The following is a 26927-nucleotide window of genomic DNA, read 5'->3' on the forward strand; positions in this document are numbered from 1 at the left end:
ACAAATGTCGGAGTGGAAAGAAGAGCCTCAATGATAAGCTACCTTGGATGTCCTTTTTGTATATTTAGTTTTTACCTCACACAGCACAAAGATATGGAAGTCAAAGCCAGGATCACAACCACTATATCCTCACAGACAGCAAGCGCTCTACAGTGGGAAAAAAAACAGGGCGTCACGTTATTTTCAGGTTGCACAGTTTTTCCCCCATTTGGTTGACAATCCATTCCTAACCAAATCATACCAAATCAGCAGTTGATGGATTCCTCAATCGAATGTTGTTTTTTTAACCCGTTATCCCAAGTGTGACTCTGATGATGCAGCTACAGAACTGTGTCACTGACACACAAAGTCTTGTTTTTCATGCATCACTGAGCTCATTTAATGCAACTTATAATTCCCTCTAATGTGTGTAAGGTACACACACGAGTCTTGTAAATATGACTTTTTTCTTTTTTCTTTTTCATGGAACATTATCAAAACTGATTTGCTTTTTTTGGGGGGCCACTCATATCTGTGTGGTAAATATAGAGCTACCACAAGCAGATGGTTGGCTTAGATTAGCTCATAGACTGTAAGCCGGGGGGGGGGGGGGGAACAGCTAGCCATGTGAGAATTGTAGTTTTTACGCTTTTTTGCTGAGGTGTTTTTTTGTACAGAATAAATGAACGAAATATAACATGTTTATTAGGGAGCTGTAGAGATGCTGGTTGGCAGATTGTATTACTTTTGGACAGAGCCAGGCTAGCTGTTTACCCTTGTTTCCTTAGCTAAGCTAAGCTAACCAGCGGCTGGCTTCATTCACAGATTTAACAAACAGATACGAGAGTAGTATCAATCTTCTGATCCAACTCTCTACAAGAAGGCAAATAAGTGTATTCCCCAAATTTGTTTACAACTCCTTAAATTATGAAGCTTGAGCCAGAAGGTGATTGACTCACCTTAGTAGTAGGACTGGTTGCTTATACTCTTTCGTTTTCTGTACGGAACAACAAACAGCATTCAGTGAGCTTCAGAGATGGATTTTGTTAGCTGTGCACAGAGCCAGGGAAACAGCTAGTTTCCCTCTTTTTCCAGTCTTTATGCTAAGCTAAGCTAATCTAAACTAAGAGCGTGGAATCAATCTTTTCATTGAACTGTCCTGCTGAGAAGGCAAATATATTTCCTCAAATGTCTCTTTGTTTGTCTGGAACAAGAAAACCAGAACATGACAAACACAACACGAGAGCGGATTCAGAGCTGAGCAAACAGAAGGGGAACATCAGCTGATACTAGCGGCAAATCTCCGAGCCAGTTCAACCAGTGTGACCTCGATAGGTCTCAATAACTTTGACTTTAACACCAGTCTTTGCCTCAGCAGTACAGCGAAAACATCACCCAAAGTGACCTAAAGACAACGCTTCTTTGTTAGCCACAAAGAATGCACACCGTGTCAGTGCCTTGATTTATACTGTGCTCTGGGATAGCCCTCAGATCTCACAGACCACAATGTGGTCGCAACACGTTTCTCAGCCGCCGTCTGTTGTTTTGAGAGTTCCTCCGAAACACTTTTTCAGCATTCTCTTGATTTGTGATCATCTGTCTGAGCACTGGAGGGACATCTTTACATTTTCCACCCCTATGCCCCTCTGGGGGGGGGGGACTAGTGCATTCCTCTAAACAATAAAAGGCTTTGCTTCAACCACGTGTTTACAGTGGGGCCGTGTCTTATGCCACGTGGCACGTGTACATTATTTACAACCTCCCTCAGGACCACATCTTGAACTTGCCTCCAGCATTCCTGATGAAAGAAAGCCATGTGCCCTATCGTGGTTTTAAAAACAACCGTTTTCACCAGCTTTTTTAGCTCCTTCATTTCATCGCTGACAAATGTGTGCCTTTCATGCCATATTATGTTCACATGTTCATGTCGGTGTTATTGAACTCAGTGGATTTCCTCACCTGTTTACAGTGCATTAATGGAGGAATGTGTGAGTGTTACATTCAGGTTATTGTAACCTCTGGTTACACCCAGCAAAGAGGTTATGAACTGTACTTGTATCTCTTTTCTAGTCTTTCTGACCACTCAAAGCGCTTGCACACTACTTGTCATCATTCACTGAGGGAAGGGGTACATGCCACCCGCCCATCAGACTATCTACATTCTACACCGTAGGCTCAGCTACGGGAGCAGTTCTGGGGTCAAGTGTCTCGCTCCAGGACACATCGACATGCGACCAGCAGTGGGGATCGAACCGCCGATCCTCTTGATTGAAGGACGACCCTGCTCTCCACTTAGTCACAAGCCACCATGTGATGTGGATTAATTAATGGATTTAATAGAAGTCTTTCACGAGTGAAGCTGTATATGGTGTCATTTCACAGTGCAGATTAAGTGTAAATATAGTGTTCATAAATGTACATATTTGTTCTTAACTGTTTTTGTTGTTGTTGTTGGATTTTTTGGTAATGTCAATGTTTTAAACTCTGTTGTAAACTTTAAAAATGTTCTGTACATAAATAAATGCTTCTATTTATTTTAGAATCACTACTGTCTGGGTTCGGTTTTTGAAGACTCATTCCTGAATTTACTTAAATGCATAACTTGACGACAGTTGAGTTAGCTTACTGAACTAAATGTTCATGTGAATTCTCCCCCCCCCCCCCCCACGTTTCCTTTTCTCAGCAAAATGCAGCAGTACCGATAGAAACTGTCCATGTTTAGGTTGATTTGGTCAAGTTAGCATTATAGGCTACCCGGAGGGGCACAAGCTGGATGTTTCAACAATTTATTCATTCCTTTTTTTTAACCATTTCAACTTTATATCAATTACTTTTATCTAACTGTTGTGACCGTTTATCTCCTCAACACATAATGTGGATATACCTTTTTAAAAATTGCTATTTTTTGTTGTTGTGTTGGTTGAGTTAGCTCAGCTTCCCACATACCCGCCGGCAGCAGTACCCTCTGGGGTTCAAGTACCCGTTGTTGGGAAGTACTGCCTTATATAAAGTAACAGTGTACAGGGTGAGAGACTGGTTGTTTATTTGAACCTATTTGTTTCTGTCCATTTCAGTTTAGCAGATCTCATGAGATATGGTTGTGATTTATTTGTCAATTGTTCAGAAATGTCTTTGCGGTACTGTTTGGATACTATTTTTCCATTTAATACTAGATTGTGCAAAGCCATACTTTGCCTCTCTGTTTTTTTAATCATGTGTGGCTGAAATGCTGCTACCTGAATGTGGCAGAAAAATGGTTTTGAATAATGTACGGCAGCATGTTCCACTGTTTTCATCCAACATCTTCGGTATGTAGACATGGCAGTAAACGTGAAGTGAGGCTTTGTGTTATTTTTTCTCTCCGTCTCTCGCTCTCCCACTCTTTCTAAAGGGGGGGGGCCACATGTTTTTTATAGTTCTACGGAAGCGAGACCTTCTTCCTAGAAAGTGATGTCGTCACCGTGAAAAGCTAAACCAGAGTTTCTTAGAAATCCTCCAACAACGTGAGACCACAGAAAGGAAAAGCAACCACACTGTGAGTGGGAGAAAGTCTCCGTTTGATCAAATAGTTTCACTCATCTGGAAATTATTTTAAAAAGATGTGCTTCTTATAAGCCAACAGTGTACTAGCGCTTCGTAAACATGTCCATGAACATTTTGTAATCTGTTTACAGACCATCTTGTGGCTGTAGCTTTAAAAAGCAATGATTTATTTCTCATTTGCAGTAGCTTTAAGAGTAAGACACAACAACAGCTATCTGAGCAGAGAGGGATAACAAGCTGCTTTGTGACTCTGCAGATCTGTGCTCAAACCCACCAACAGGCATGACACGAGCAAAGTTCAAGGCTGAGGAAGAGTGGAAGCGCTGAGCTGAAAAGTATAGTAAAAGATGCAGCGACACGTGTGGGTAAACATGCAGATAAGAAAACAAGCAGCTCATGGCGACTCTCAGAACACTCTCTGGGGAAAATACTGATTATTAATAGCTACGTCCACGGCACCGTCAATCAGCGGGAGCATTTTCTTGATTCGTCAACGACTTTCGACAGTCTTTGTCGAAGCAGTAATTGAGACATTTTGTTCTTGTTTGTACGGGCCCGCAGAAAAATATCTGTTTTTCAAAGAAAAGTTTCATCATCAATCATTAATTCAAACACAAAGGTCATGCACTATAGCTGGATCATTCCAGTTACTTTCACAGATGAATGGAATAAAAATACCGCTGAAGAAGTCACGGAGTGTTTTCTTCTGATTTCAGAGAGGAAGCCGTAACATTTGGTTTTCTGAACACTTCTTTCTCATTACAGCATATTGACTTTTAGGTTCCAGTAACTTTTTACCTGATGTTTAAGACGTGTGAGCTCCCAAAGTGTGGGGACATGGCATCACCGCTCACCTGATAAATAAAACCTATCAGCTGGACCGTCACTGACCTTTGCTCAGATTGCGTGTTTTTTGGTGAGGAGACCACCACCATTACCCCCCCCCCCCCCCCCCCCCCCCCCCCCCACACACACACACACACCACGCGTTTTGGAGGCGTGCACTGCTCACCAGACAAAAGCTGTGCCAATAATAATATTTGATCAAAGCTGTAGAGTGTTTTAGATTTTACTCTCTGAATCCATCCACTCTTGTGAGAAGTTAATCATATCCCCTCGTAAAAACCCTCTAGTTTGATCAAATTTCATAATGTTTGGGACGTAATTTCATGCTTTTATTTTATAGGAAATTTAAAGAGTGAAATGGGGAATGACAAGCATGAAGAATGGCAGAATCCTGCAAAATGATGGAATTGAATGATTTATTGTCTTTTATCTGAATTATCCTAATTTGTCTCAACCGTGCTCATGTCGCTTTCTGTCGCTTTTGCCATTATTTTGGAAATATTTAATTTAATACATATATTCGGGTTTGGATCCATGATTGCGCAAAGATATTAAACTTTTCTCACTACATCAGTCGTTTTGTGCTTGATGACAAAAATCATACATTTTGTCTCATCAATACTCAAACTAAGCCACCATGTAGTACAGCTTTACAGCAGCTAGCTTATCTGTTTTTGCATGTGTGTATACAACAGCGGCATCTGCATACATTTTCCATTTGTGACACTGTTCTGAAAGATCATTAATAAAATAAAACTGGCTAAATAATAGGGGGCCCAACACTGATCCTTGAGGTACACCCATTGTTCATTCTATGTTCCTGCATCAACAACTTTAAAGCACTGCACCCTGTTAGATAACAGTAACACCCGAGGGGTTTAGATTAAATTGTATGAAACAAAGCAGCACCATCTACTCCTCCGTTATAAAGCCTAGATTTTATTTGCTACATTAGGTGAAAGGTGCCTGTTTCGGTGGGGTGTTTTGTACTTTACTGTCATTTCATAATGTATGAGTTTTATTCTGCCTCAGGGGGCGTTCTTGATGTCTTTGGTCTATATCGATGTCGTCACCAGCCACATATCTGAGTCACATCAGTCATGTCAGCTTTGTTCTGGATCTTGTTCATCCCAAACTACTCTGACGGGACATGATGTCGAGCAAACATCCAATCAGTGATTACACAAGCTGACTCACTTTAATAATCAGTAATATTATTTACCCTTTGTGGGATGTAAGACAAGCAAACACAGTCTGGAATGTTGGCTGCTAATTGAATGAAAAGTAACATTTCTACGTTGACTTTATTAAAAGGTCCAAGTTTTGATTATTTGTAAACTTTTGGAGCAAGTGTGTATGTCAGTGTAAACTCTGTACTGTATGTGGGTTTTCATTTTCAGACAACAAGAAACGATTAGAAAAAGATAAAAGTGTAGGGGAATTCATTTGTCTCATAGGTTACTTTAAAAAAACATTAAAGAACCATTTTGTTTACTGTTTTTCTAAGAGCAAGAGTGAGTTTCAATCAAATATAAAAAGTAGAAAAGAAAGTAGCCAAAATTAAGTCAATGTTAGAAATCAAACTATTTCCACAATGAAATAAGAAAATTAAGAACATATTCTAGAGATCTGCTTCCGTCCGCCACAGTAGGAAATAACATCCTAAAGGCATAAGAGGTCAACAACACGATCAAACGTTGACTCGTAGGAATCAGTATTAGCGCGCCCCCTGAGGGACAACGTGTGTAATCTGTGACCTGTGCACCGGAAACCACGTGGTTCAGCTTTCCACACGCGCATGCAGCGGCTGGAATGACTTCCCGTTAGTAGCGTGTAGTTTTTTTTAGTTAGAGCATAAAGCTATCGCCTTCATTAAAACCATGTCAGGCAAGTCGGAGTTGAAAATCAACTCCCAGTTCGCGCAGAAATATGACAAATACCGGCAGAAAGAAGAGCTACAGAGACGTAAGTGTGTCACCGCTAGCTCCAGAAGCTAACAACCCAGCGTGGGGGAAAGCGTAGCGTCAGCTAGCTTTACGTTGTGTTTCTAGGACGCCGTGTTATTAGTGGGTAATATGTGTGTGTGTCCTGTGTTGTTGTTCAGTGAAGGATCGATACGGAGACGAAGACGATGAGAGCGAGTCCTCTGAGTCCAGCTCCGAAGACAGTGAAGTGGTTAGCATCGCTGCTTCTCCTCTTTTCAGCAACAGATAACGTGTCGGCAACGTGCCGCTGTGTTAAAATGTCTTGACCGGGCTGACTGTGATTCGTCCTCACAGGAGCTGGACCCGGAAGTTGAGAGAGACTTCTACAGAACACTGTCACTGCTGAAGAAGAAAGACCCCAAGATCTACCAGACGGACGCGAAGTTCTACTCGGAAGGTGAGCGTCGAGTGTTGTTGTCGTTGGTGTTGCCTTCACGGTCTCCGGGACATCTTTCTTAAACAAGACGTCTCCACTCGTTCAGTTGCATCCACCAGTGATGAGACGCCGTCCACCTCGAAGAAGGCAGTAAAGCCCATGTATCTGAAGGACTATGAGCGCAAAGTCATACTGGAAAAAGAGGGGTGAGTGAGCTGCTGCCAGCGTTTACTGTTTCACTGCAGACATGATGAGCTGATTGAAAAGCGGTTATGTGTTTTGTTTTTTTAACTGACTTTGTACCCTATCAACCACACAGCTACAGGGAAATGTAGATGCTTTGGGTTTGTCACAGCTGATCATTTAAGTAAAAGTAAATGAATCACTGCCTGTCCAGTGTGGCGTAAGATTTGGTCCCATTCATACATATTATTGTATTTTGATGACTAGAATGTCTTTTTTTGTATTAAGCACATTTTTTATTGTCTTGTCCGTGTTCACTGTCAACATATTGTAAATGTCTTATAGGTAGATATGAGGTATCAGTATTGTTTTGCATGTGTCACATAGATTACTTTATTACTATCACAGCCGGCTAATGCTATTTTCCACATTTTTTATCTTTTATCTTTATACCGTAATAATCTCTGATCTTTCACAGCAAATATGAGGATGATGACGACAGTGACTACGAGGAGGCCGCCAGGAGAATGGAGGTAGACCCCGTCACCAGATCATTTAGTTCCTTCTGGAATGTGGAAATACTTACAGTGTTTTTATTAATCACCATTATTTTCTGTCAAAGAGAGCTGCCTCTCCGAGCTACATTCAGGAGCAGCGGGAGCTGAAAGACAGGTAGGACTCAAACAATCTGAAGGCGTCTGGCTGTTTAACTCTATAACAGACTATTAACAGAAACTAAAACCTCTCCTCAGCTTCCGTAAGTTCATCCAGGACAGCGATGACGACGACCACGAGGAGGAGGAGGAGGAGGAGGCCAACGAGGGAGCTGGACGATCCGCGTTTCTCACCAGGAGGATCAAAACGCAGGAGGAGAAGGTCAGAAGCTGTTACTTCCTGTCGTGATATTGAGACGAAGGCACCACGGATCAGGATGACACTTTTCTCTGCCCCCGTGTCTGTCTGCAGGATAAAGAGGAGTCGGACTATGTGGAGTGGCTGAAAGGCCAGGCTGACCTCGAAGGTCCGGAGGAGGTGAAGGACATGGTGAGTGCGTGTCTGGAAACAAATTGGAGAGAATGTAAGACGGCTAACTTTGGTCTTTCTTAGTAAAAATACTTTTTGCGTTGGGACAGAAATACTTAAGGGACTACTGGAATGACCCGGAGTTGGAGGAGAAGGAGCGTTTCCTGAGAGACTATGTCCTCAACAAGGGCTACCTAGACGAGGACGCCAATGATGACGAACGGTACGTTACCCGCCCGCGTGGATGTCAGGCTTTGTTTTCCCGGTGATCTCTGAAGTGAAGAAAACCTAACACGCAAACTCTCCCGACGGCTAAAGGATCCCGACGTACGACGAGGTGGTCCAGGATGACGTGGACGACTCGGAGGATGAAGGGGAGACTTTCTTGAAGCGGCAGGAGGACTTCGAGAGGAGCTACAACTTCCGCTTCGAAGAGCCCGACGCTCAGCGGGTCAAGACCTACCCCCGAAGCATCGCCACGTCTGTGCGCTCCAAAGACGACCGCAGGAGACTCAAAAGAGACGAAGTGAAAGAAAGGAAGGATAAGGTGTGAATCACGTTCATATACGAAAACAAAAAGAAGCCCTTGATCCCTCTAGTATTGACCTTTTCTCTCTCTGCTTCCAAGTATGAAATGCCTTCATTCATGAGCTAATACGAACCAACCTCTCTCCCTGCTGCTTCCCTTTCCCAACAACTATTTCAGGAGAAAGAACAGAAGCGGGAGCAGCTGAAGCAGCTGAAGAACCTGAAGCGGAACGAGATCATGGAGAAGCTGAAGAGGCTCCAGGAGCTGACGGGCAACGAGGAGCTCGCCTTCAGTCAGACTGACCTGGAGGGAGAGTTTGATCCACAGCAACACGACCAGCTAATGCAGGTGGGTGCATGAACACACACACACACACACACACACACTGCTACAAACGCATGGACACACAGTTTTTTGCAGGACAGTCTCAGTTTTTCTTGGGGTTTGCGTGCTCGCTCAATTGACCAATAGCCAAACCCCCTAGCAGGGATTGTCCAATCACAGCTCAGCAATCGTAACTGTCATGTTTTGGATTATTATTGGATTATAAAGAGCAAAAGAATAAGGAATGGAAGTTGTTTTTTTTTCTGCTGTCACGTCCTCATCATAAAAGTTTTCTCTCTTGTGACAGTAAAAAGGAGATATGCTTACAAAACAAGTTTGAATCTATTCTCTTGTCTTTCTTGTCCACGTATGGAAGCTCAGCATCTGAACAGGTTATAGTAGAAAGATATAAGGGAAAAAAACACTTTGTTGACAGTCATCAGCTGGCGAGGAGGCTGCCTTTTTGCGTGTAGCGTTAGCACAATAGCATGCATGTTCTTTTTCAAAGAAAACACGAAGCTAACGCTAGCCTAATTGGCCAGCTACATACAGCCTTTAAAACTACCTATGAACGGTTGATGTGCCTCCATTATCAGTGTGAACTACACGGGTGCTGTGTGAGAACGGAAAGCTTGACAGGCATAGTAACAGTAACTAAGTGGGCGGGGCTTAGCAGATGCTCAAATGACAGAGTGAGCACCGACCAACTCAAGTGAAACTTCATTTTTTCAACTTTTTTCAAACTTGCAGATTCTCCATTCATTTGAGTTAAACAAACACTAGTGAGTATCATCACGCTGCAGCTATTGTCACTGTAAAAAAAAGGTTTTGGCTAATTAATGTCTGAATGAGGGCGGCCATTTTCCAGCTCACACAGGTGCATTGTGTTTAACTAATTAGCAACTAATCAGGCTTCTCAGGAAGGTGTGTGTGTCCTGGCTCCCTCACAATAAGAAGGTCTCTGGTTTGTCTCCCCACTCGGTTGGCTGCCACACTCACCCAGGTGTGCTGTGTTTGGCTGATTGGACTTGTCTTAAGGGAAGTCAGTATGTAGCTTCCTCTCAGTTTAGAGGTTTTAAGCCAAAGGTGACTACCACCACCACTGTCTTTAACCAAGAAAGCTCACTCAATTTGTCCTTTTTCCCAGTCACATTTAAACTCATCTGTGACTTTTTTTGCAGAAATTCTTCGGTAATGAATACTACGGAGGAGAAGAAGAGGAGAAGCCTCAGTTTGACGATGACGAAGTTGAGGGTAAGCCTGCGTTTTCTTCATGTTGGCTGATTCAACGGTGTTGAAACCTGCATGTTTTGTTTGAATGCGGTGGTGCCTCTACATCACCTTAAGATTCAAAGTTTCTTCTCGAACTCTGAAAGGAATCCTGCAGAGAAGATTCAGAGGATTTTAATAGTTGTGTAGCAACGAAATGTTCAGTTCATTGCATGAATGCGTGATAGAAGATGTAACTCATGACTTGTGTTTGTGCATCAGAGCCCTGGAACTGGGATATATGGACGGGGGAGGACCGAGAGGAGGACAAAGACGAGTATGACGCCTCTGGGCCTCACTGCGAAGATGACAACTTCGTTGTGAGTACACTTTATTTAAAAAAAAATAAATAAATAACTGACAGCATGAGATGGCCCGGACAATGTCCTGTTTTTTTGTTCTGGTAAAGAAACAGTTTGACAAAAAGTCATCCCGTTGAAACAGATGGACGCGGACTACGACCCCAACCAGCAGACCGCCTCCAGGAAGAAGAAGCAAAAGGAGAGGAAGAAGATGAAGAAAGACGATTTGCCACAGATGGGCAAAAAGAAGAAAAAGTCTCACTTCGCAGAAGCCCTCACCAAAGACAAGCCCGTGTTTGACCCACGTAGGTGTCGCCGAAAACCTCCTGCCAATAAAACATAGCTCTCCTGGGTCCTCCGACATCCAGTCATGTAACTGCAGGCTGTTTGTGTTTCAGAGGAGAAAAGCTTCGAGCAGTACTTGGACGAGTACTATAAGCTGGACTACGAGGACATCATAGACGACCTCCCGTGCAGGTTCCGCTACCGGCAGGTCCTGGCCAACGACTTCGGCCTGAGCACCAACGAGGTGAGAGCGCCGGCACGTCCTACTCTGAGCAGTTGACCGTTCGCCAAGTCCAGCCTCCCGTAGTTATGGTCGCCATGCCTGTCCAGCTTTCAGCTCTCACAGTACACAACCCAATGTACAATATAGCTAATAGCATGACAGGGCTGCTAACGTTAGCTTAAACTCTTGATAGCATACGAGGCCAGTTAGAAAAATATATATTATCTCTCCTCCTACGACCTCATGTAGAGAAATCCAAAGCTCGACTGCGAGGCTATGCCGAGTTACAGCTGCTAAGCCACAATTGGCCGATTGCATTTTGGAGGCGGGCTCTAGAGAACGGTCAATCTTAATTTGGTTAAAAACCAACCGAACAATGGCTGTAATGTATGTTGGTTGGTAACGCTGCAGTGATGAGCCTTAAGTGACTGATCTGGTATTGCTTTTCCTTTCGGGGAGAGCTCTGACCAGAGAATGATCTCGACTTAATCTTCTCTCTGAGCAGACCACACAGCGGCCAACGTGAGAACCTGTGACACAGACGTACGCTCTAAGAAGGCTACGCCTGTGTTAGTGTTAGAAATAATGACCGTAAGTGTTACTAACTAAATTAAATCCTCTTCTTCCGTTCTTCCCTCAGATTTTAACCGCCAACGATAAGGAGCTGAACCAGTGGTGCTCTCTGAAGAAGACCTGCATGTTCAGGTACTGGTTCCTAAATCTTAAAGTGGCCTCTCTGTTCGGCTCATTTTTTTTTTTTCCGACACTAAGACCATTTTTTTCATTTGTTCTCTCAGGTCCGACAAGGAGGAGACGAGTGATTTGAAGAACTATCAAATCAAGGCCCGGAATGAAAAGAGGAAGAAGGAGATCCTGAGCTCCGTGTATTCTGAGTGAGTATAATGCAATCAGCTGCACCCCTCATGATAAATACAGCATTACTGGAGCAATAAGTAACATTTTTTTGTATCTGAATTTAATCTACAGGGAAGATAAAGAGCTGGCAGACGGTAAGAACAAGGTGGGGAAGAAGCGGCGCGATCATCTGAAGGACGCCGAGAAGCAAGACAGAGCAGCAGAGGACGGAGACGCCACCTCCATCACGGACTCTGCAGGAGAGACCATAGCACAAGCTCTCAGAGAGGCAGGGGACGAGGCAGAAGACGAAGAAGAAGAAGAAGAAGAGGAGGAGGAAGAGATTCTGATACCCAAGAAAAAGGTGAAACAGGAAGAGGAAGCCCAGATGGCGGTCACCGCTGTGGAGGCAGCAGACAAAGCTGATGAGGTGAAAAGCAGGACTGAGAGGCCAAAATGGTCCAAGAAGCAGCACAACCACACCGGTGGACACCTCGTATTGGGAAGCCATGGGGTGAAGATAGGCGGCCGGGAGTTCAGCAGACAGAGACTGAAGGCCTACGGGCTGAACCCCAAGAGACTGTTCTTCAGACAGCTCGGCAGACAGAAACGGAAAGAACAGCTGAAGATGGAGAAGCAGAAAAACAAGGTGTGAGCACCATCTCTGAGATGACTGCCGACAATACAATCTATAGATTTTTATGGTCTGAGAATTAAACACATTACAGAAATGTACTTCACTGTTTTGTTGTATTACAGCCTCAAATTAAATTTATTTTTTTTGATAAAGTTTTAAATGTTAAATTGGTGGCTCTAATTTTAACCTGAAGTTGTTTATACTTACAGTTGAGTATCTAATAAAATAGATTATGGGATTGATACATTTGACCTATTTCTCTTGCTACATTCATATTGTATTTAGATTGCACAAACTTCAATAAACAGTTTGACATGTTTCTGACAGTTTATAGGTAGTGTAAGAAGATACTTAGATGTCTATTTTATTCTATCAAATCTTTCCAAATTGAATCCACATCAGCAAAAACGTTCGAATGTCTCAAGCACTTCTGTGAATTAACTGTTCTACATGTATTGAACGAGGTGGTGGAAATAAACTAGAACAGTACATAAGTATAATTGTTTCATTAAATTCTTATGCAGAAATACATTCATGACTTAAACATAACAGTGTAAATGTAACTGTTTGGGCTACACTGAATATTTTAAGATTTGTGTACTACCTGGAAGTCCAGCTGCTTCATAAATCGGAATCGGTGATATGCTTCCAAATTTAAAGGAAAGACCTGTTTAATGTCACAATAAGAGGCGGCGTGACTTAACAGATGTTCCATGGAAAGACAAACTATTCACACTGGTAGTGCTAACCTACTGCTACATTCAGCATTTTGGTCATAAAGTATTCATATTATTCATAGATATTTCTATACAATGTGGAAATGCTGGTTTAACACTTAAAGTTGACTCTCATTAAAGAAGTGAAATATTGAATTATTTTACTCTATTTTATAGAGTATTCTTAATCTAAACTATACAATCTGCAGATAAAATTACTACCTTTTTTTTTTTTTAAATCTTCAAGCTAGAAAAGGAATACTGACTTTGGTACTACATGAACCGTTACAATAGGGAAGCTACTTCCTGTACAGTAGGTGGCGGTATGAGCTTCCGCCAATGACCAAAGAAGAAGAAGAAGAGGCGCGCTCAGGAACTGAATTTGAATCACGGGAAAGAGCTGTGCGGTACGTTTGCTGTCTGACTTTAACGTAATAACTTATCTTTTCCTCACAAACATTGTGCTCACTAGTTACCTATAGCGTCGACGTTATTGTGTGTAACTTGTATTGTGTGTCAGTAGCATTTTATCATAGTTGAGCTAGCCCTGGAGCTAACGTTTACACTGCTCGTTTAACGTTAGTTGTAAACAAGGTAAACAAACACACAGCGAGGGTTTCATGCATTTTAGCCGATGTGTTATCTAAGTTACCTGTCTATGTTGCTTTGACTGTTGGATCAAAGATTCAGCATCGGGGTCAGTGTTAGAAAGTAATTTACATTTAACGTTAGAAAATGTTTTTCAAGTGCAGTTTTGTGGTACAACACGGAAATCACTTTTTGTTGGATTCAAGTTAATTTATCTTAATTTATCTTATCTTAAAGATACATTTTTTAACTTGATGTTAGTATACTAAAATATTACTATGCGTTTTTTGTAAATTGAAAGTTCCAGGCTTTATATTAAGTATCAATCAAGAAGTCAACATTTAACTTGAGTACTTTTTATACTTCCAATATACTCTGCTGTTTATGTTGTTTGGTTGTTTATTGCTGATAACGATATGAAGCTAACGAGCCCTGATGACGTCTCACTCAGTGCCCCTTCATAGAAACACAACGTTTGTTTTTCAGTAGGATCTCTCCTCCTGTGTGCTTCCTAGCTGCCGGTGTCACCACAATGGCTCAAGGTCATAAATTCCAGGACTTGGAGGAGACGGGGGAGGTGCTGGTGGCCTTCATCAACAGCACCCAACCGGAGAAACTGAGACAAGTGAAAGATGAACATCTGGCTCTTTTTGACCATCACTTAGAAACTAAAAAGGTTGTGACACAGATTTTAAAAGGCAAGTAATCAGACATTCGATGCTCTATTGTGTCTCAGCTGTCAATGTGCTCTACTTTATGTATTATTGCTGCCAAATATAGAAGAACTGGACATTATATCTCACTTACAGTATATATGAGATCGTGTGGTCCTGGATAGAATCTAACGTCAGCAACAATTATGAACTTACACTTTGTCTGCATCCATTTAACTTTCCAAATAATAAAACAAATGTTTCAGACTTGGATCCAGTCCTTCTGATTTCCATCTGCAGTGTTCTCTCCATCTTTCACTCCTCTGTTATCTCTCTGTCTCCGTCCTCCGTCCCCCAGATGTGACTCAGATTGAGGAGAGGGCGGGCCAGATGCTGCTGGACATGGAGGAGGAGAAGACCAGAAGGGAGAGTGAGCTGGAGAGCCTGGGGGAACAGCTGAGGCAGGCCACCGCCAAGAGCCAGATGAGCGACTCGGAATTACAGTATCTTTTTTTAAATAAATGCAACGACAGGAGTCCAAACCTCTTCAGCGTCACTATGGATCCTGTTTTTTCTCTTTGTTGGCGTCCTTAATCCTCCTCCAGATTTCTGCAGAGAGAGTTGGAGAGTCTCAGAAACAGCGAGCACGAGCTTGAGACTCTTCAGAGCGAGGTGGACGAAGACACGACCGAGGTCATCCCTTCAGCAATGTGAGTCTCCGGTATTAAAGTAATGAAAGGGCCTCTTGTCAAAGGAGTCGTCACCGCTGCTTCAGTCACCATGTATACAACGAAAACGACCCCACAAACGTTTTATATTTCCCGTTGCACATTTTAGTTTGCTTCTGACTTTTTTCACTATTTTCTGAAACTTTATAGACAAAACTATTAATCCATTCATCAAGAAAATAGATAATGACAATAATAGTTGGTTGATGTCGTCAAATCATGAGGGCATTACTGCTCAGGATATGAATCCTCTATTACTCCTGTAGACGGCAGTGAACTGCTCCTCCACAGACACAGAAAATGAGTTGGCACATAAAGCATAGAGCAAGCTTCTTTTTGAAAGATAAATCCTGGCGTTAAAGGGACAGTGTGTAGGATCAACAGAGTACCCCGCCGCTCACTCAGCCCTTTCCAATTCTGCCGTAACGTTGGTTGCAGAGTGCGAAAAACGTGGCAACGCCGTCGGCCTCAATCAGGACCCGCCTTCACCACAACAACAACTTCTTTAGGAGCGACAGAAGTCAGATGGAGGCTGGCGGTAACACGGCTTTTTCACTCTGCGGCTCACGTGGCAGCAGTTTCACGAGCGTTTCAGAGAACTACGGTGGCCTTTAGGTTACGTTAAATAGTGCTCTCTTTGTCCGCTCTGGGCTACTGTAGAAACACGGAGGACTCCGTGAAACCAGCTGCCTGTAGATATGAAGGGCTCATTCTAAGCTAACCAAAATACATCAATTCTAAGTTTCAGGTGATTATACACTAAATAAAAACACAATTATGAATATTATATTCCATTTCTGCTAATAGATCCACTGAAATGCTACACACTGGACCTTTTTAAGTTTGCACTTTTTCACTGGTTGATGTTAATGTTTGTGATTTCTAGTTTTGACCTTCTCCTCCACAGATATGTGGCTCAGGTTTACTACCTCATAACCAAGATCAAGTGGGAATATGACACACAGCCCAACGTCCTGAAAGGAGGTACGGTTTCTGTTTTCTGTTGTCATTTATATTGAAGTCGTCAGCATTAAGCTGCCTCCAGGTCATCAGTCTGTCTTTCTCCTCCTGCAGTGCACTACGGGGCAGACCTGGCGACCCCCATCAACATCGACACCTCCACGCGACCCCGGAGTGACGTGAGCGACCAGCTGTGGGGCTTCGTCAGCACCGAGTGGTAGCCGAAGGATGGCCGTGTTGTCAGAAATGATGTGTACGTTTGTTTATGTTTGTCTGTAAATGTTTTCTACACATATACTGTTTTAAAAAAAATGTTGTTATTCTCTAAGTGTTTTTGAGCAACGAGGCTGAGTGGGGTTTGGGCCACTAGATGTCGCTGCAGAACTACCTTCTTGTGTTTTTGTAAGCACCTACATGGTTTTGCAGAGATGGACTGCTTTTTATGCATTTTTTCTTTTATTAAATACGAGTTTTAGTTCCATAATTGGGTTACAAGAGGAAAACTGAACAAAATCCTTCTGCTGAGGAAAACTGAGATGCTGTTAAAAGCTTTAGAAGAGGCAAGTAGGTGGATTAGTCAGACTAGTTTACTATAGTTTAGACCAGTGGTTCCCTACTGGTTTTATCATTCCCCCCCCCATCAACACCACCAGTCCCGCTCCAAATGTCTTCTCATTAATGGATTACAAACTGTGTGTTTATCCCTTTTAATTGCATAAAAAGTGGATATTATCTATTTTTCTTCCAGTTGAACTGTCATTGTTTAGGTTTGCTTTTGGCCTTTGCACTCACACCACCACAGGCAAGAGCTATCCGTACATTTAGCTCACTAGGCAACTGCTCTTTCATTGTTTCACCTGTTTCAACAACACCATTAGCTATTTTATATGTGTATTCATTACTTAAACCATTTCAACCTTACTTTCAGTTATCCATTTCAGTTATTTGTTCACTTTTAGGGGGAATCCTTCAACTTCTCTGCCTGCTCGTCAGCTGCAACATGTGGTGACAACAGACTCAGATTGATGAGCGGCTGACTGATTATAAATGTACTGAAGGAGACACACACACACACACACAGATATGTTACTCCTTTGCACTGTTTATTATTTTCGGCCCTAACACAAATATCTGCATATATATAGATTTAAATCACATCTATTTGTTAGTTGAGTTAGTTGATTAGTTGTCACTGGATCAATGGTTTAGGTCTATGTAAGCTTTATATGTCGTCAGAAATGTCATTATTGCCATACACAGAGTGTTCAACTATGACGTGTCAAAATCCAGGCATGATAGTGATGAGTTAGCGAAACAGAGAGGCACGATAATAAATCCATAATGAGACCAAATGCTGAAATCTATTCAGGCGTCGCTGATCGCGCCCACTTTGGTGAAACACCGCGCGTCGTCTAGTTTACCCAGAGACCCGCTCTACCCGAGAACTGAAACTCCTTCCTTCTTTGAAAAGGAGTCACTCTCACCGCTGTGCACCACTGCAGCGTGGCGTTTTTTGTTTTTTTCAGAGTGTGCAGGACAACATGCTGTGTCGGGGGTGGGTGGCTCGTTCTCGCATTGCACCATAACCTCTGAAGGCCCACGCGCCGACGCGTGGTGGCCTTTACGGTAAACGGGGCGACGGCTAGCTGCTCCCTGCAGCAGCATCTGAACCTCAGCCACACACTTCGCACTTCTTACCGAGTGGTTAACAAGTGGTTGGCACGGAGGGAGGGGTTTTCATAGTCGAGCCTGTTGTCGGTATACTTTCCTTTCATCTCTCTTGTAGAAGAGTCTTGTGTTTCAATGACCTTTGTACTTTATTCCATGTTAATATTCAACATGGCTATCACTTGGATTTGACTAGTTTCAGTATTGATGCTTTTCTTACTAGTACTTATAGAACCAAACATCAACTAACTAACGTGGTATAACTGAAGGTAGGCCTCAGTAAGCGGTGGTGCGACCGCATTCTGAAACCCTCATCGAGTTGAACCAAGACTCTCTGTGTCAACAAACTTTTCACCTTTTTTTTACTGCAGGGTTTCTGCTCACTCAGTGTTTATCCACATTGTACATATTTATTAATAAAAGTTCATTTCTTTATGTTAAAGTGATAAGTCCGATTCACATCTCTTAATAATACCTCATAGTGTCGGTATTTGCAGAGCATTTTGCTTCATGTAAGCAAGCCGTAACTAAGATATCATGAGGTAATATCACACAAAACCTTTTCTTGTCTGAATGTACGAATAGATGTACTTTATCTATTATTAATGTCGTTCATATTTGGATTGTTTGGAGTTTATTCTACTCTGTGTTTATAACCACAACAGTGATTGCTGCGTATATATATATATTTAAAGTTTTGTTCAGCAGTAAGTAGCGGGAGTGAGAGAGCTGACATCCCTCAGACATGAACCAGTGAAATAAAGGCCACTCGTAGCAGTAAAGAACATACACAAGGCTCCATGTAAACTTCATTCACATATGTTTTATTCAGTGCACATATTCAAAAAAAAGTGACATAACTTAAGTGAGGTTTTTACAATGCAAAATGCAGCTCTGATAAGCTCAGAAAAGTCTATATATATATATTTACAAAGTATACAAATCAGTAAATATATGTAGTTGTTTCTCTTTACATTTATACACAATATTACAGTTGGCAAAGTATCTATTTTAATGTTTCGTGACCACAACTGAAATTCCCCAGACAGCACTTTGAAGCTCTGTTGTCTGGGTTTTGACAGATTGCTGTCGTGTGGAACAAGATTATATCTGCGCTCATCACGAAGAAAAACGATTCGTATCATTTCATGGTGAACGTTCTCCAGCGAGAAAAACAATCTTTGTTTTGTCCACACGACAGATCACCGCGATATTCTATTAAAACCAAGAAGGCTCCAGCAAGCCCCCCCGTGTCGGGCTTTATTGCCTTCTAGTCCTTCATCGTGTGTCGCTACATATGTTGAGGGGGACCTCCAACGCTGCAAACCGCCCATTCCGCATGACGTCTTCAGCGGGCCCCAGGGCCGCCGAGCCTCTGATCTGGGGCCGAGGGGTGTGTGTGTGTGGGGGGGGGCTACCCGGCGCTGCTGCTGACCAAAACTCACATGGCAGAAATTACATGGGTTTGGCAGCAGATTTTGGGTGTGGACGCTCCGTGTTCGTAACAACGTATCATTACAACGCTACGCGGGGAGAGGAGATAAGGGGAAACCTCCCGCCTGGGCTTTGGCCTCGGTCTGTCAGATGTGCGGCGCGATTGGTTCGTATTTATGTGACAACGTCTGCACGCACGTTCCTTTGATGTGGAAAACTGACACTGATAAAAAAAAAGAAGAAATGTTTTCCAGAAGGAAAAACCTCTGATAAATACTGACCTTGTTGTCTCAAAAAAAGTAATGCTAGTTTTTCACAAGAAACCGCCCCCTACTATTAAGGCACTGACCTTTCGGTTTTTCGTGACTATAGCAAACTATTAAAGTTAGTCTTTCTCCCAAAACTTAAATCACACATCACATCGAGCTTATTCAGCTTGATACCAAAACTTTGGCAGAGTGCAACCCAAAAAACCTTCAGCTCCTGTCGAAAAACGTTCACTCGACCGGAGCACGACTCCGTCCAGAGGGAAGTCTCAGTCCGGATGCTTCCTCTCAAGAGGTCCGCTGTGTCATGATTTAGACATCCGGGGGTAAATGGCTTTGATGGTCGAGGGCGTCGTGAAGTTCCCGGAGGACACTGTCGTCTCCAGTCCCTCCAGTCGGTGAGAGGCCACGTCGGCCTTGCTGGTGCTGCACTCCAGGAAGGGCATCCCGATCTTCTTCACCTGCCCGTCTTTAGTCAGCAGGCAGTGTCGGCAGAGCAGCCTGAGGATGGCCCGCCTCATGTCCTTGCTGGTCAGGGTGTAGATGATGGGGTTCAGGAGGGAGTTGAACATGGCGATGCCCAGGAAATAGTCCGCCTTGAAGAGCACCGAGCAGCTTTTGGCCGGGCAGCAGAAGTCCAGCAGCAGGAGGATGAAGAGGGGCAGCCAGCACGCGATGAAGACCCCCAGGACTATGGTGACCGTCTTCAGCAGGGCCATGTACTTCTGGGACTTGCGGTAGAGGCCCTTGCGCTGCGGGACCGAGGCCAGGTGCTGGGTGTTGGACTTGACGATGCGGAAGATGCGGACGTACAGCACCACGATGGACATGAGGATGGCGCTGAACACGGTGATGCAGAAGAGGATGTAGCTCTTGGCGTAGAGCGGGAGCACCGTGGAGCACTGGTCCAGGCGTCCCATGCAGTTCCAGCCCAGGACGGGCAGGACGCCCAGGATCACGGACAGCACCCAGCTGGCTCCGATCAGGGCGAACATCCGGCCTTGTTTGTCCCCCTGGTACGGCTTCATCCTCACCATGGTGACGTGGCGCTCGATGGCGATGGCCAGCAGGCTGATGACCGAGGCGGCCAGCATGATGAACACGCCGCCCTCCCGCAGGAACCACAGCACCGGGGTCATGTTCATCGTGTTGGCGCCGGACGTTATGATGTTCACCATGTAGGTGAAGCCCGCCAGCAGGTCAGAGAGAGTCAGGTTGCCCAGTAGGTAGTACATGGGCACATGGAATTTCTTGTTCTTCCAGATGGCCAGGAGCACCACGGCGTTCTCGGCGACGATGAGCAGGCAGACCAGCAGGAAAGCGATGGCCTCGGGTTTGAGTCCCTCCTTGTACTTGTTCTTGTCCAGCTTGCCCGTGAAGTTGTAGTGCTCCAAGATGACCGCGTTGCTCTGGTACTCGCGGAACATGCGGAGCAGGTTTCCTTTGGAGGGGGACATGGGGATGGCGGACGGGGCCACAACAGCATAGGCAGCATGGAAAGACTCTGTGGCCATTGTTTTTGGTACTTCCACAGGTAGATGCTTTTCTTTCCCCCTTCTTCTCTACAACTTTTTTTTTTTGAATTTCAAGATTAGATCCAAGGTGTCATACAGTCCACTGGTTGTGCATTCTTCCTTTGGTTATTTAGAAAGCTGTTCTACGCAGAGGAAAACGTGTTCCGTTTAAATGCTATCAAATAGGATTTCCTGTGGTTTTCTCCTCCAAAAATCACCTCTTTTTTTTTTTTTTTAAAGCCCGGGCCAACCGCTAGGAGGCGATGAGAGCTAACCTGCATGAGACACAAGAGGAGGAGAGTGTTAGTGCCGATGACAAACAAATAAACACCATAACTATTGGATGAATGTGCAAAATCATCTCTAATACCCAGAAGACATGCAGAGGATTACACTTCTAATGGCGACATGTCTACATGATTAATGGGGGGGGGGGGGCTCCTGTACGGAACATGACCACTTGCAGTAATAACTTTAGGCGACAATGAGGGTAAATTAAGATAAACACTTTCAAAATCCCAAGCAAAGTTTTAATTATTAATTTTGCTTCAACCTATAGTGGCAATGTTTTCCTGCCAATCGAATTTGAAAACCCACTTTTTTTGTTTCCAGTATTAAACGTGTGGGACACAACACATATAAATGAATTCGTTGCTATTTGTGTCATAATGCTTAAACGCGCATGCGTTTTTGTGTTCGAATTGGCTAATTGAACTCGCAGACGACTAGATGTAGTTTACTGCATGAAGCGTTACTCTACATACAAGTCCTGTTGTAATTGTTATGCATACAACACAATCAAATCTGCAGCTCTATATGCAGTATAAAGTCAAATAAATATCCACGTTAATGATGCCGCAAGAGTTAAAAAATGACCCTCTAGCGCACATAAAAGTCCGAAATATAAAATAGAATTACATCCCCGAGCAGCACAGACGCGCGGTTCACGACCCATTACGCATCATACCGGACACAACATGGTTAAAAACGTAACTTTTAAGAAACGCACCTGTGAAAATATGTGTAAATATCCAGTGGAACCCTCAACAGCAGCGGCAGAAGTAGTGATCCCACAGCCGGAGAGGAGGAGGAGGAGGACGCGGTCTTGAGTGGATCACTGCGCCACAGCTACATGAGAGTGCGCTGTGTGGAGCAGAGCAGAGCAGGGCAGGACTGAACACGCAGTGGGTTTGGTCTATGATGTTGTCTAACTTCAACGATTTGCCTCCCTCCTTCCCTGACCCCTGGAGTTTCTTTTTTTTCTTTTTTTTAACTGATTTGCCCTCAGGAGGAATTAGAGGTTGATGAAGGATTATGTGTTGAATAAGGAAGAAAGGGAGATTTCCATTTGAACATGCAGTTTGCCCGCAGGTGCTGTTGAAATGAGTGTAGTTCTTCTTGTAGTTGTGTGTTCAATATGCTCCTGCAGTGTAATTATATGTTGCTCTTCAGGTTTTTCAGATTGTGTGGAAATCTCTCTCTCTCTCTCTCTCTCCCACACACAGTCCATACATGAGAAACATCACACTCACAATCAAACTCTAAACTAAAAACCACCAGTTCATTTGTCAGTGGAAAAACAGCAATTTGCGAGGCAGGTGCAGCTGGATCCGCTTTGCGGGCCAGAAACCCCAGATTTCAGAGCATATGTAACTCACACAGGCTTCATCTGTAATTATCTTTCAACTCACTTTTTATTTATTTTAAAAACAACATCTTTTTTTTTGGGCAGATGTGCCATTTGGAGATCTTTTCCCCCACTTCAGACATGTTGTGAGAGATACATATGCTCCGCTTTGAATAATAATGTGTGTACAAAAACTTCAACTGCCTCGTTAAAAAGAAAGGAAATCTTCTCATCCTCCCAGAATCAAATATATTTCATTTGAAAAGTGACTACAGCTGAACTGAAGATGTCTCCTGCTGCACTGAAAAGTTCATTCTCAGTTTCGTATTAGACCACGATTAGTTTCTATATGTGCTGTAAACAAAGTCGTACTCTTACGTGCTCAGAGTTCACAGTGACACTGTTGAGTGAAGTGACCTTAACCCAGCCTTTACTACTCAAAGCTCTGGATTGTGATTATCTGACTTCCTGCTTAACTGATTTGTGGTGTGAAAAGTGCTAAACAAGTTGGCAAATGATTTTTAAACACCCTTTCTATCTCCTCACAGTCTCCGCTGAAATCCACAATGACATTAGCAAACACAGCTGGAGTAGAGATCCACCTCACAGCCAAAGTCTTATCACCAAACCCGCTATTTCTTCACCTGCCAGCCTTAGATTACTGCTTTTCACGAGCGTGTGTCGCTGCTTTTTCTCAACCCCAAGTTTCTACCCAAAATGCAAAGCAATTTTTTTAAAGGAATTCTCCAGGAAATGAGCAGCAACAACAACAACAGCTCAGAAAAAAAACAAAACAATGCACATTTCCACTGCTGGCGTGCCGGCCGAATCGACGGGGAAATGACGTATGGTATGGCCGGACTCGGCCTTTCTCTCAACAGGAAGCTGCCTCATTGTGCCTAGAGAGGAGGGGGATATCCTTGAGAAAAAACACAGATGAGGTCACTGGTAGGAATTGACACACATGGGGCGGAGGTGTGACGCGCAGCCACACTCTCACACACATAATTAACGACTTACTCATTTCCGCTGCAGGTAGCAATTAATGTTGGTTTTTACTACATGTGGCCACGTCATTTTATTGAGCGCTTGCTCTTCCCTGGTGGTCTTTTTTTTCAAAAGAGTTGTGTTTTCTTCCACTGAACTGTTCTTATTTTAGCTTCAACAGCTCCCCACCACCACCTCCACCACACCTGCTTGTCTGGGATCGTCCCCCCCTTTTTAAGTGTCTGCCTGTGCTCATCATGGACCAGTGCTGCTGCTCCCTGACTTGCTCCCCCGAAGGCCCACCCAAAGTGATAACCGTGGCTGAGCTGCTCCTCTATCTCGGCCTCGGACAGTTAACCCCCCCCCCCCCCCCCCCTCCCCCCTCCCCCCTCCTGCAGTGACACCGTGACAGGCTCCCCAATGTGCCGCCTCTGGTTAGTTAACACACAAAGACATGACAGCAGGACTCCTCTGCTCTGTCTTTTCTGTCTTCCCACAGTGGGGATCTGCTCCGTCACTGCCTCTTTACCCCCTCAGGCCACAAGCCACACTGCGAGTGACCGGTTGGGACTCACCCAGTCATCTCAGTGCTTGGTGGTGGTGGTGTGTGTGTGTGTGTGTGTGTGTGTGTGGGGGGGGGGGGGGCTCTGTCCAACTCTCCTGGCTCTGGGGTTTTCCTTTTTCTCCCTGTGACGTTCATGCTCTTGCAGAAAGGAAGTCAAGTCACTCCTGCTTTTGTCATGATAGCCCGCTCGTCGTGTCCTCTACTCGTTGTCCGGCTGCTGTTTTGTCAGTGACTGATGAGCTGTTTCAGTAAGTAATCCTGAGGTGACTGACTGGTTTTCCCTTTGGGGACAGGGGCTGATGAGTCATGTGTCCCTGCTTCCTATGATGGGAAACAAAGAAAAAGAAGAAAAAACAACAACAACATTACAAGAGCCTGTTTGGGTTCCATTCACACTAAAACCGCTCTGAGTTGTTACACAAAATCACACCTCACAATGAGATTTTCACCTCTCGCTAACAGCTTCAAAAACACACGGCCTTTCTGTTTAAAGTTAGTCCACAAGGACAATAGAGAGAAATCACACCTCTCTAATTCACTCATCACAATGACTTGTTAATGCTTGTTAGACGGTTTGAATATAGACTCGCATGGTGAGCTTTGACTCTATTTTCTCACGCCACGAAAGTCTTGAGGAAGGAACATTTAGGACGAGGCGTTGAGCATAAATTAGCAGTCACATAACGGTGTGGTCATTCCTCATTTGGGAAATGTTTGATGTCTTGACTGTGAAAGTTACCCCGAGGTCATGATATTTGTTTGTGTGTTAGAGAGAGAGAGAGAGGGGATCCCCACGTGATTAGAAACATATGCTACACCAGAGCCCCCAAGTTTAAAAAAAGAGAGAGAAACACCGGGACTCTAATGTAGTGTCCAGTGCTGTTGTGGCTGCCAGAGCTTTATGGGACGCCCAGAAATAGCCGGCCCTTTTGTTGCTTTTCTTGCCACCCTGTTTCATGTGCAGCTGTGCCGGGCAGCGACCTCACTTCGAGCTCCTAATGAGGGGAAATGGGAAGAACACACGTTAATGTTGGACGTGTTTCTTTTCCATTGCTTCCATGTATTTCCGTCAGGGACAGATTACTGTACCTAACTCTGCCCCGCTGTGGTCTACAGTCTCCTCTGTCTGCATGTTTGGTGTCCCTTCTCTTCTTATCCAACAGCACTCGAAAAGCCTCTCAGTCAAAGCATTTGAATTTCAGATCAGATTGCGTCCGCAACCTTAACTTCAGCCCCGAGCGAGGGCACGGCTCCACCGTTTCTTCTGCTTCTCATATAATTGTGTTTTCTCTTTCATGCAAACACATGCATTTTCTTTTTTTTTTACATTTACATACTGTAAGCTTTATGTAGTCGGTCTGTCGAATGGCAAACTCTCTTGCCAGTGTTGTGCTCTGATCCAGGCCTCATGTTTTTACAAGGAAAACACACTTGAAGTTTGTTGTTTGTGTCGAAGCCAGACAACCTTTATAGAGAGCCTTCGCACAGTAAAATGCACTCATTTATTTCCCTTTTAAAACAAAGGATTATTTTTTGATTCTACTCCCAAGTAGATATTTTTCCTAAGAGTCCGGAGGCGAAAGAAAAAACCTTGTTGGTTGACGTAGCTAAAGTAAGTGGGGATTTTTCTAGCACAAATAAACACAGGAAGATGCTGCTATTCTGGGCCGTTTTTGATTAGCCTTAAGCAGAGCATATGTGGAGGTCAGTTGTGTCTATATATGCAAAGACAAACATCCTCATTTTCTATGTAAACCTCTCACCAGATCTCACTCTCAAGCTGGCGAGTCCCTGCATTTGACCCCGGCCATGCCGTGTCCATACGGCAGATAAATGATTGTTTAGTCCTTTTCTGCCTATTCATGACTTTTGTCTCCGCTCGCTTCCAGCTGTGTTTATCACAATCCACCATGGCATCACTGAAATTCAATCCCACAAGTTTCGCTGAGCTGAGTTTTAGGTTGACCACCAAGCTCTCTTGGCCTGCAAAGAGAGGAAACCAACATTGTAATTGTTATTAGAGGAAGATGTTTCAGTCAGCATTGCTGGCAACAAGCGCTCTACCTCATTAGTCAAAAGCCACTGGTTCTACCAGTTGATTTTAAATGCTTTAGTCACATATGACACAATGACTTTCTTTTTTTCCTTCTTTTTTTTTTCGTGGTGATTCTTTGTAAGGCCCTCAGGAGTTTTTCTCGCTCAACAACGTGGAAAATGTGAAAAAAATCTATATCATCTGTCTGTTAAAGGAACATTTTGGGGAAATGTGCTTATTTGCCTAAAAACTGTCTCACTCGTTTCCATACTTTCTGAAGCAGAAAGTATGGAAACGGGTGAGACAGCTAGGCTGGCAAACAAACCACCTACCGCCTCACTAATTGAAATGTTATATCTCATTTGTTTAAACAAAGTGTAAAAACGTTAAATTGTCACACATTATTTCTTGGATGGGCGCTGTGACTTCATCAGTCTTTGAGTGTGCGATGGCGACCCGATGGTGTCGATGAGACTCCATACTGTTACTCCATAAGTTACTGCGCCCGGCCAACTCATTTGTTATAAGTTCAATTAGCTGCAGATTTTATTACCTTTGGACAGAGCCTTCTTTGCATCTGTTTCCGTTCTTAATGCTAAGCTAAGCTAAGCGACTGTTGGTGATAGCTTCTGCTGCGTTCCAATTGAAACGGGAAGTTGGAATTTCTGAGTTCCCAGACGCAAATTCCAACTTGAATGCCGCCTGAAATCGGATTTTCAGCTTGGAAACCTCACCAACCACCTACCTCCAAATACAAGATGGCTGCTCCTTCATCAGTAAAGTAAGTAGTAGTATACTTTTTATTATCACTTCTGTCTTATTTGTGT

General features: G+C 43.7%; 3 protein-coding genes across 6 annotated transcripts; 2 read left to right on the forward strand and 1 right to left on the reverse strand.

The window, feature by feature from the left end:
• Positions 1–6204: 6204 nt before the first annotated feature.
• kri1 (KRI1 homolog) lies at positions 6205–12835 on the forward strand. Its single transcript, XM_079176793.1, has 18 exons — positions 6205–6333; positions 6473–6543; positions 6648–6750; positions 6836–6935; positions 7391–7445; positions 7535–7584; positions 7665–7788; positions 7879–7956; positions 8046–8158; positions 8254–8482; positions 8642–8812; positions 9970–10042; positions 10280–10377; positions 10502–10664; positions 10758–10888; positions 11508–11572; positions 11665–11760; positions 11855–12835. The coding sequence occupies exons 1-18, from the start codon at positions 6249–6251 to the stop codon at positions 12375–12377; spliced, it is 2328 nt and encodes a 775-aa protein (XP_079032919.1). The 5' UTR covers positions 6205–6248; the 3' UTR covers positions 12378–12835.
• A 608-nt stretch (positions 12836–13443) lies between these two features.
• On the forward strand, positions 13444–16914 carry spc24 (SPC24 component of NDC80 kinetochore complex). Of its 4 annotated transcripts, none has more exons than XM_079177466.1 (6): positions 13444–13482; positions 14153–14361; positions 14675–14819; positions 14922–15026; positions 15952–16028; positions 16119–16914. In XM_079177466.1, exons 2-6 carry the CDS (start codon positions 14196–14198, stop codon positions 16223–16225), a joined length of 600 nt encoding a protein of 199 aa, XP_079033592.1. In that variant the 5' UTR covers positions 13444–13482; positions 14153–14195; the 3' UTR covers positions 16226–16914. The 4 variants fall into 4 exon arrangements, with proteins under 4 accessions (XP_079033592.1, XP_079033594.1, XP_079033591.1 ...); XM_079177468.1 differs by having other exon boundaries at positions 13465–13506; positions 14179–14361; XM_079177465.1 differs by having other exon boundaries at positions 13470–13506; positions 14150–14361.
• Positions 16915–18481: 1567 nt separating this feature from the next.
• On the reverse strand, positions 18482–22036 carry s1pr5a (sphingosine-1-phosphate receptor 5a). The gene is made up of 2 exons (XM_079178124.1): positions 21896–22036; positions 18482–21161 (listed from the first exon to the last, which is right to left on the reverse strand). Exon 2 carries the CDS (start codon positions 20884–20886, stop codon positions 19678–19680), a length of 1209 nt encoding a protein of 402 aa, XP_079034250.1. The 5' UTR covers positions 20887–21161; positions 21896–22036; the 3' UTR covers positions 18482–19677.
• Between the last annotated feature and the right edge of the window lie 4891 nt (positions 22037–26927).

This window comes from Pholis gunnellus (assembly GCF_910591455.1).
Source record: "Pholis gunnellus genome assembly, chromosome: 17".
NCBI classification, from domain to species: Eukaryota; Metazoa; Chordata; class Actinopteri; order Perciformes; family Pholidae; genus Pholis; species Pholis gunnellus.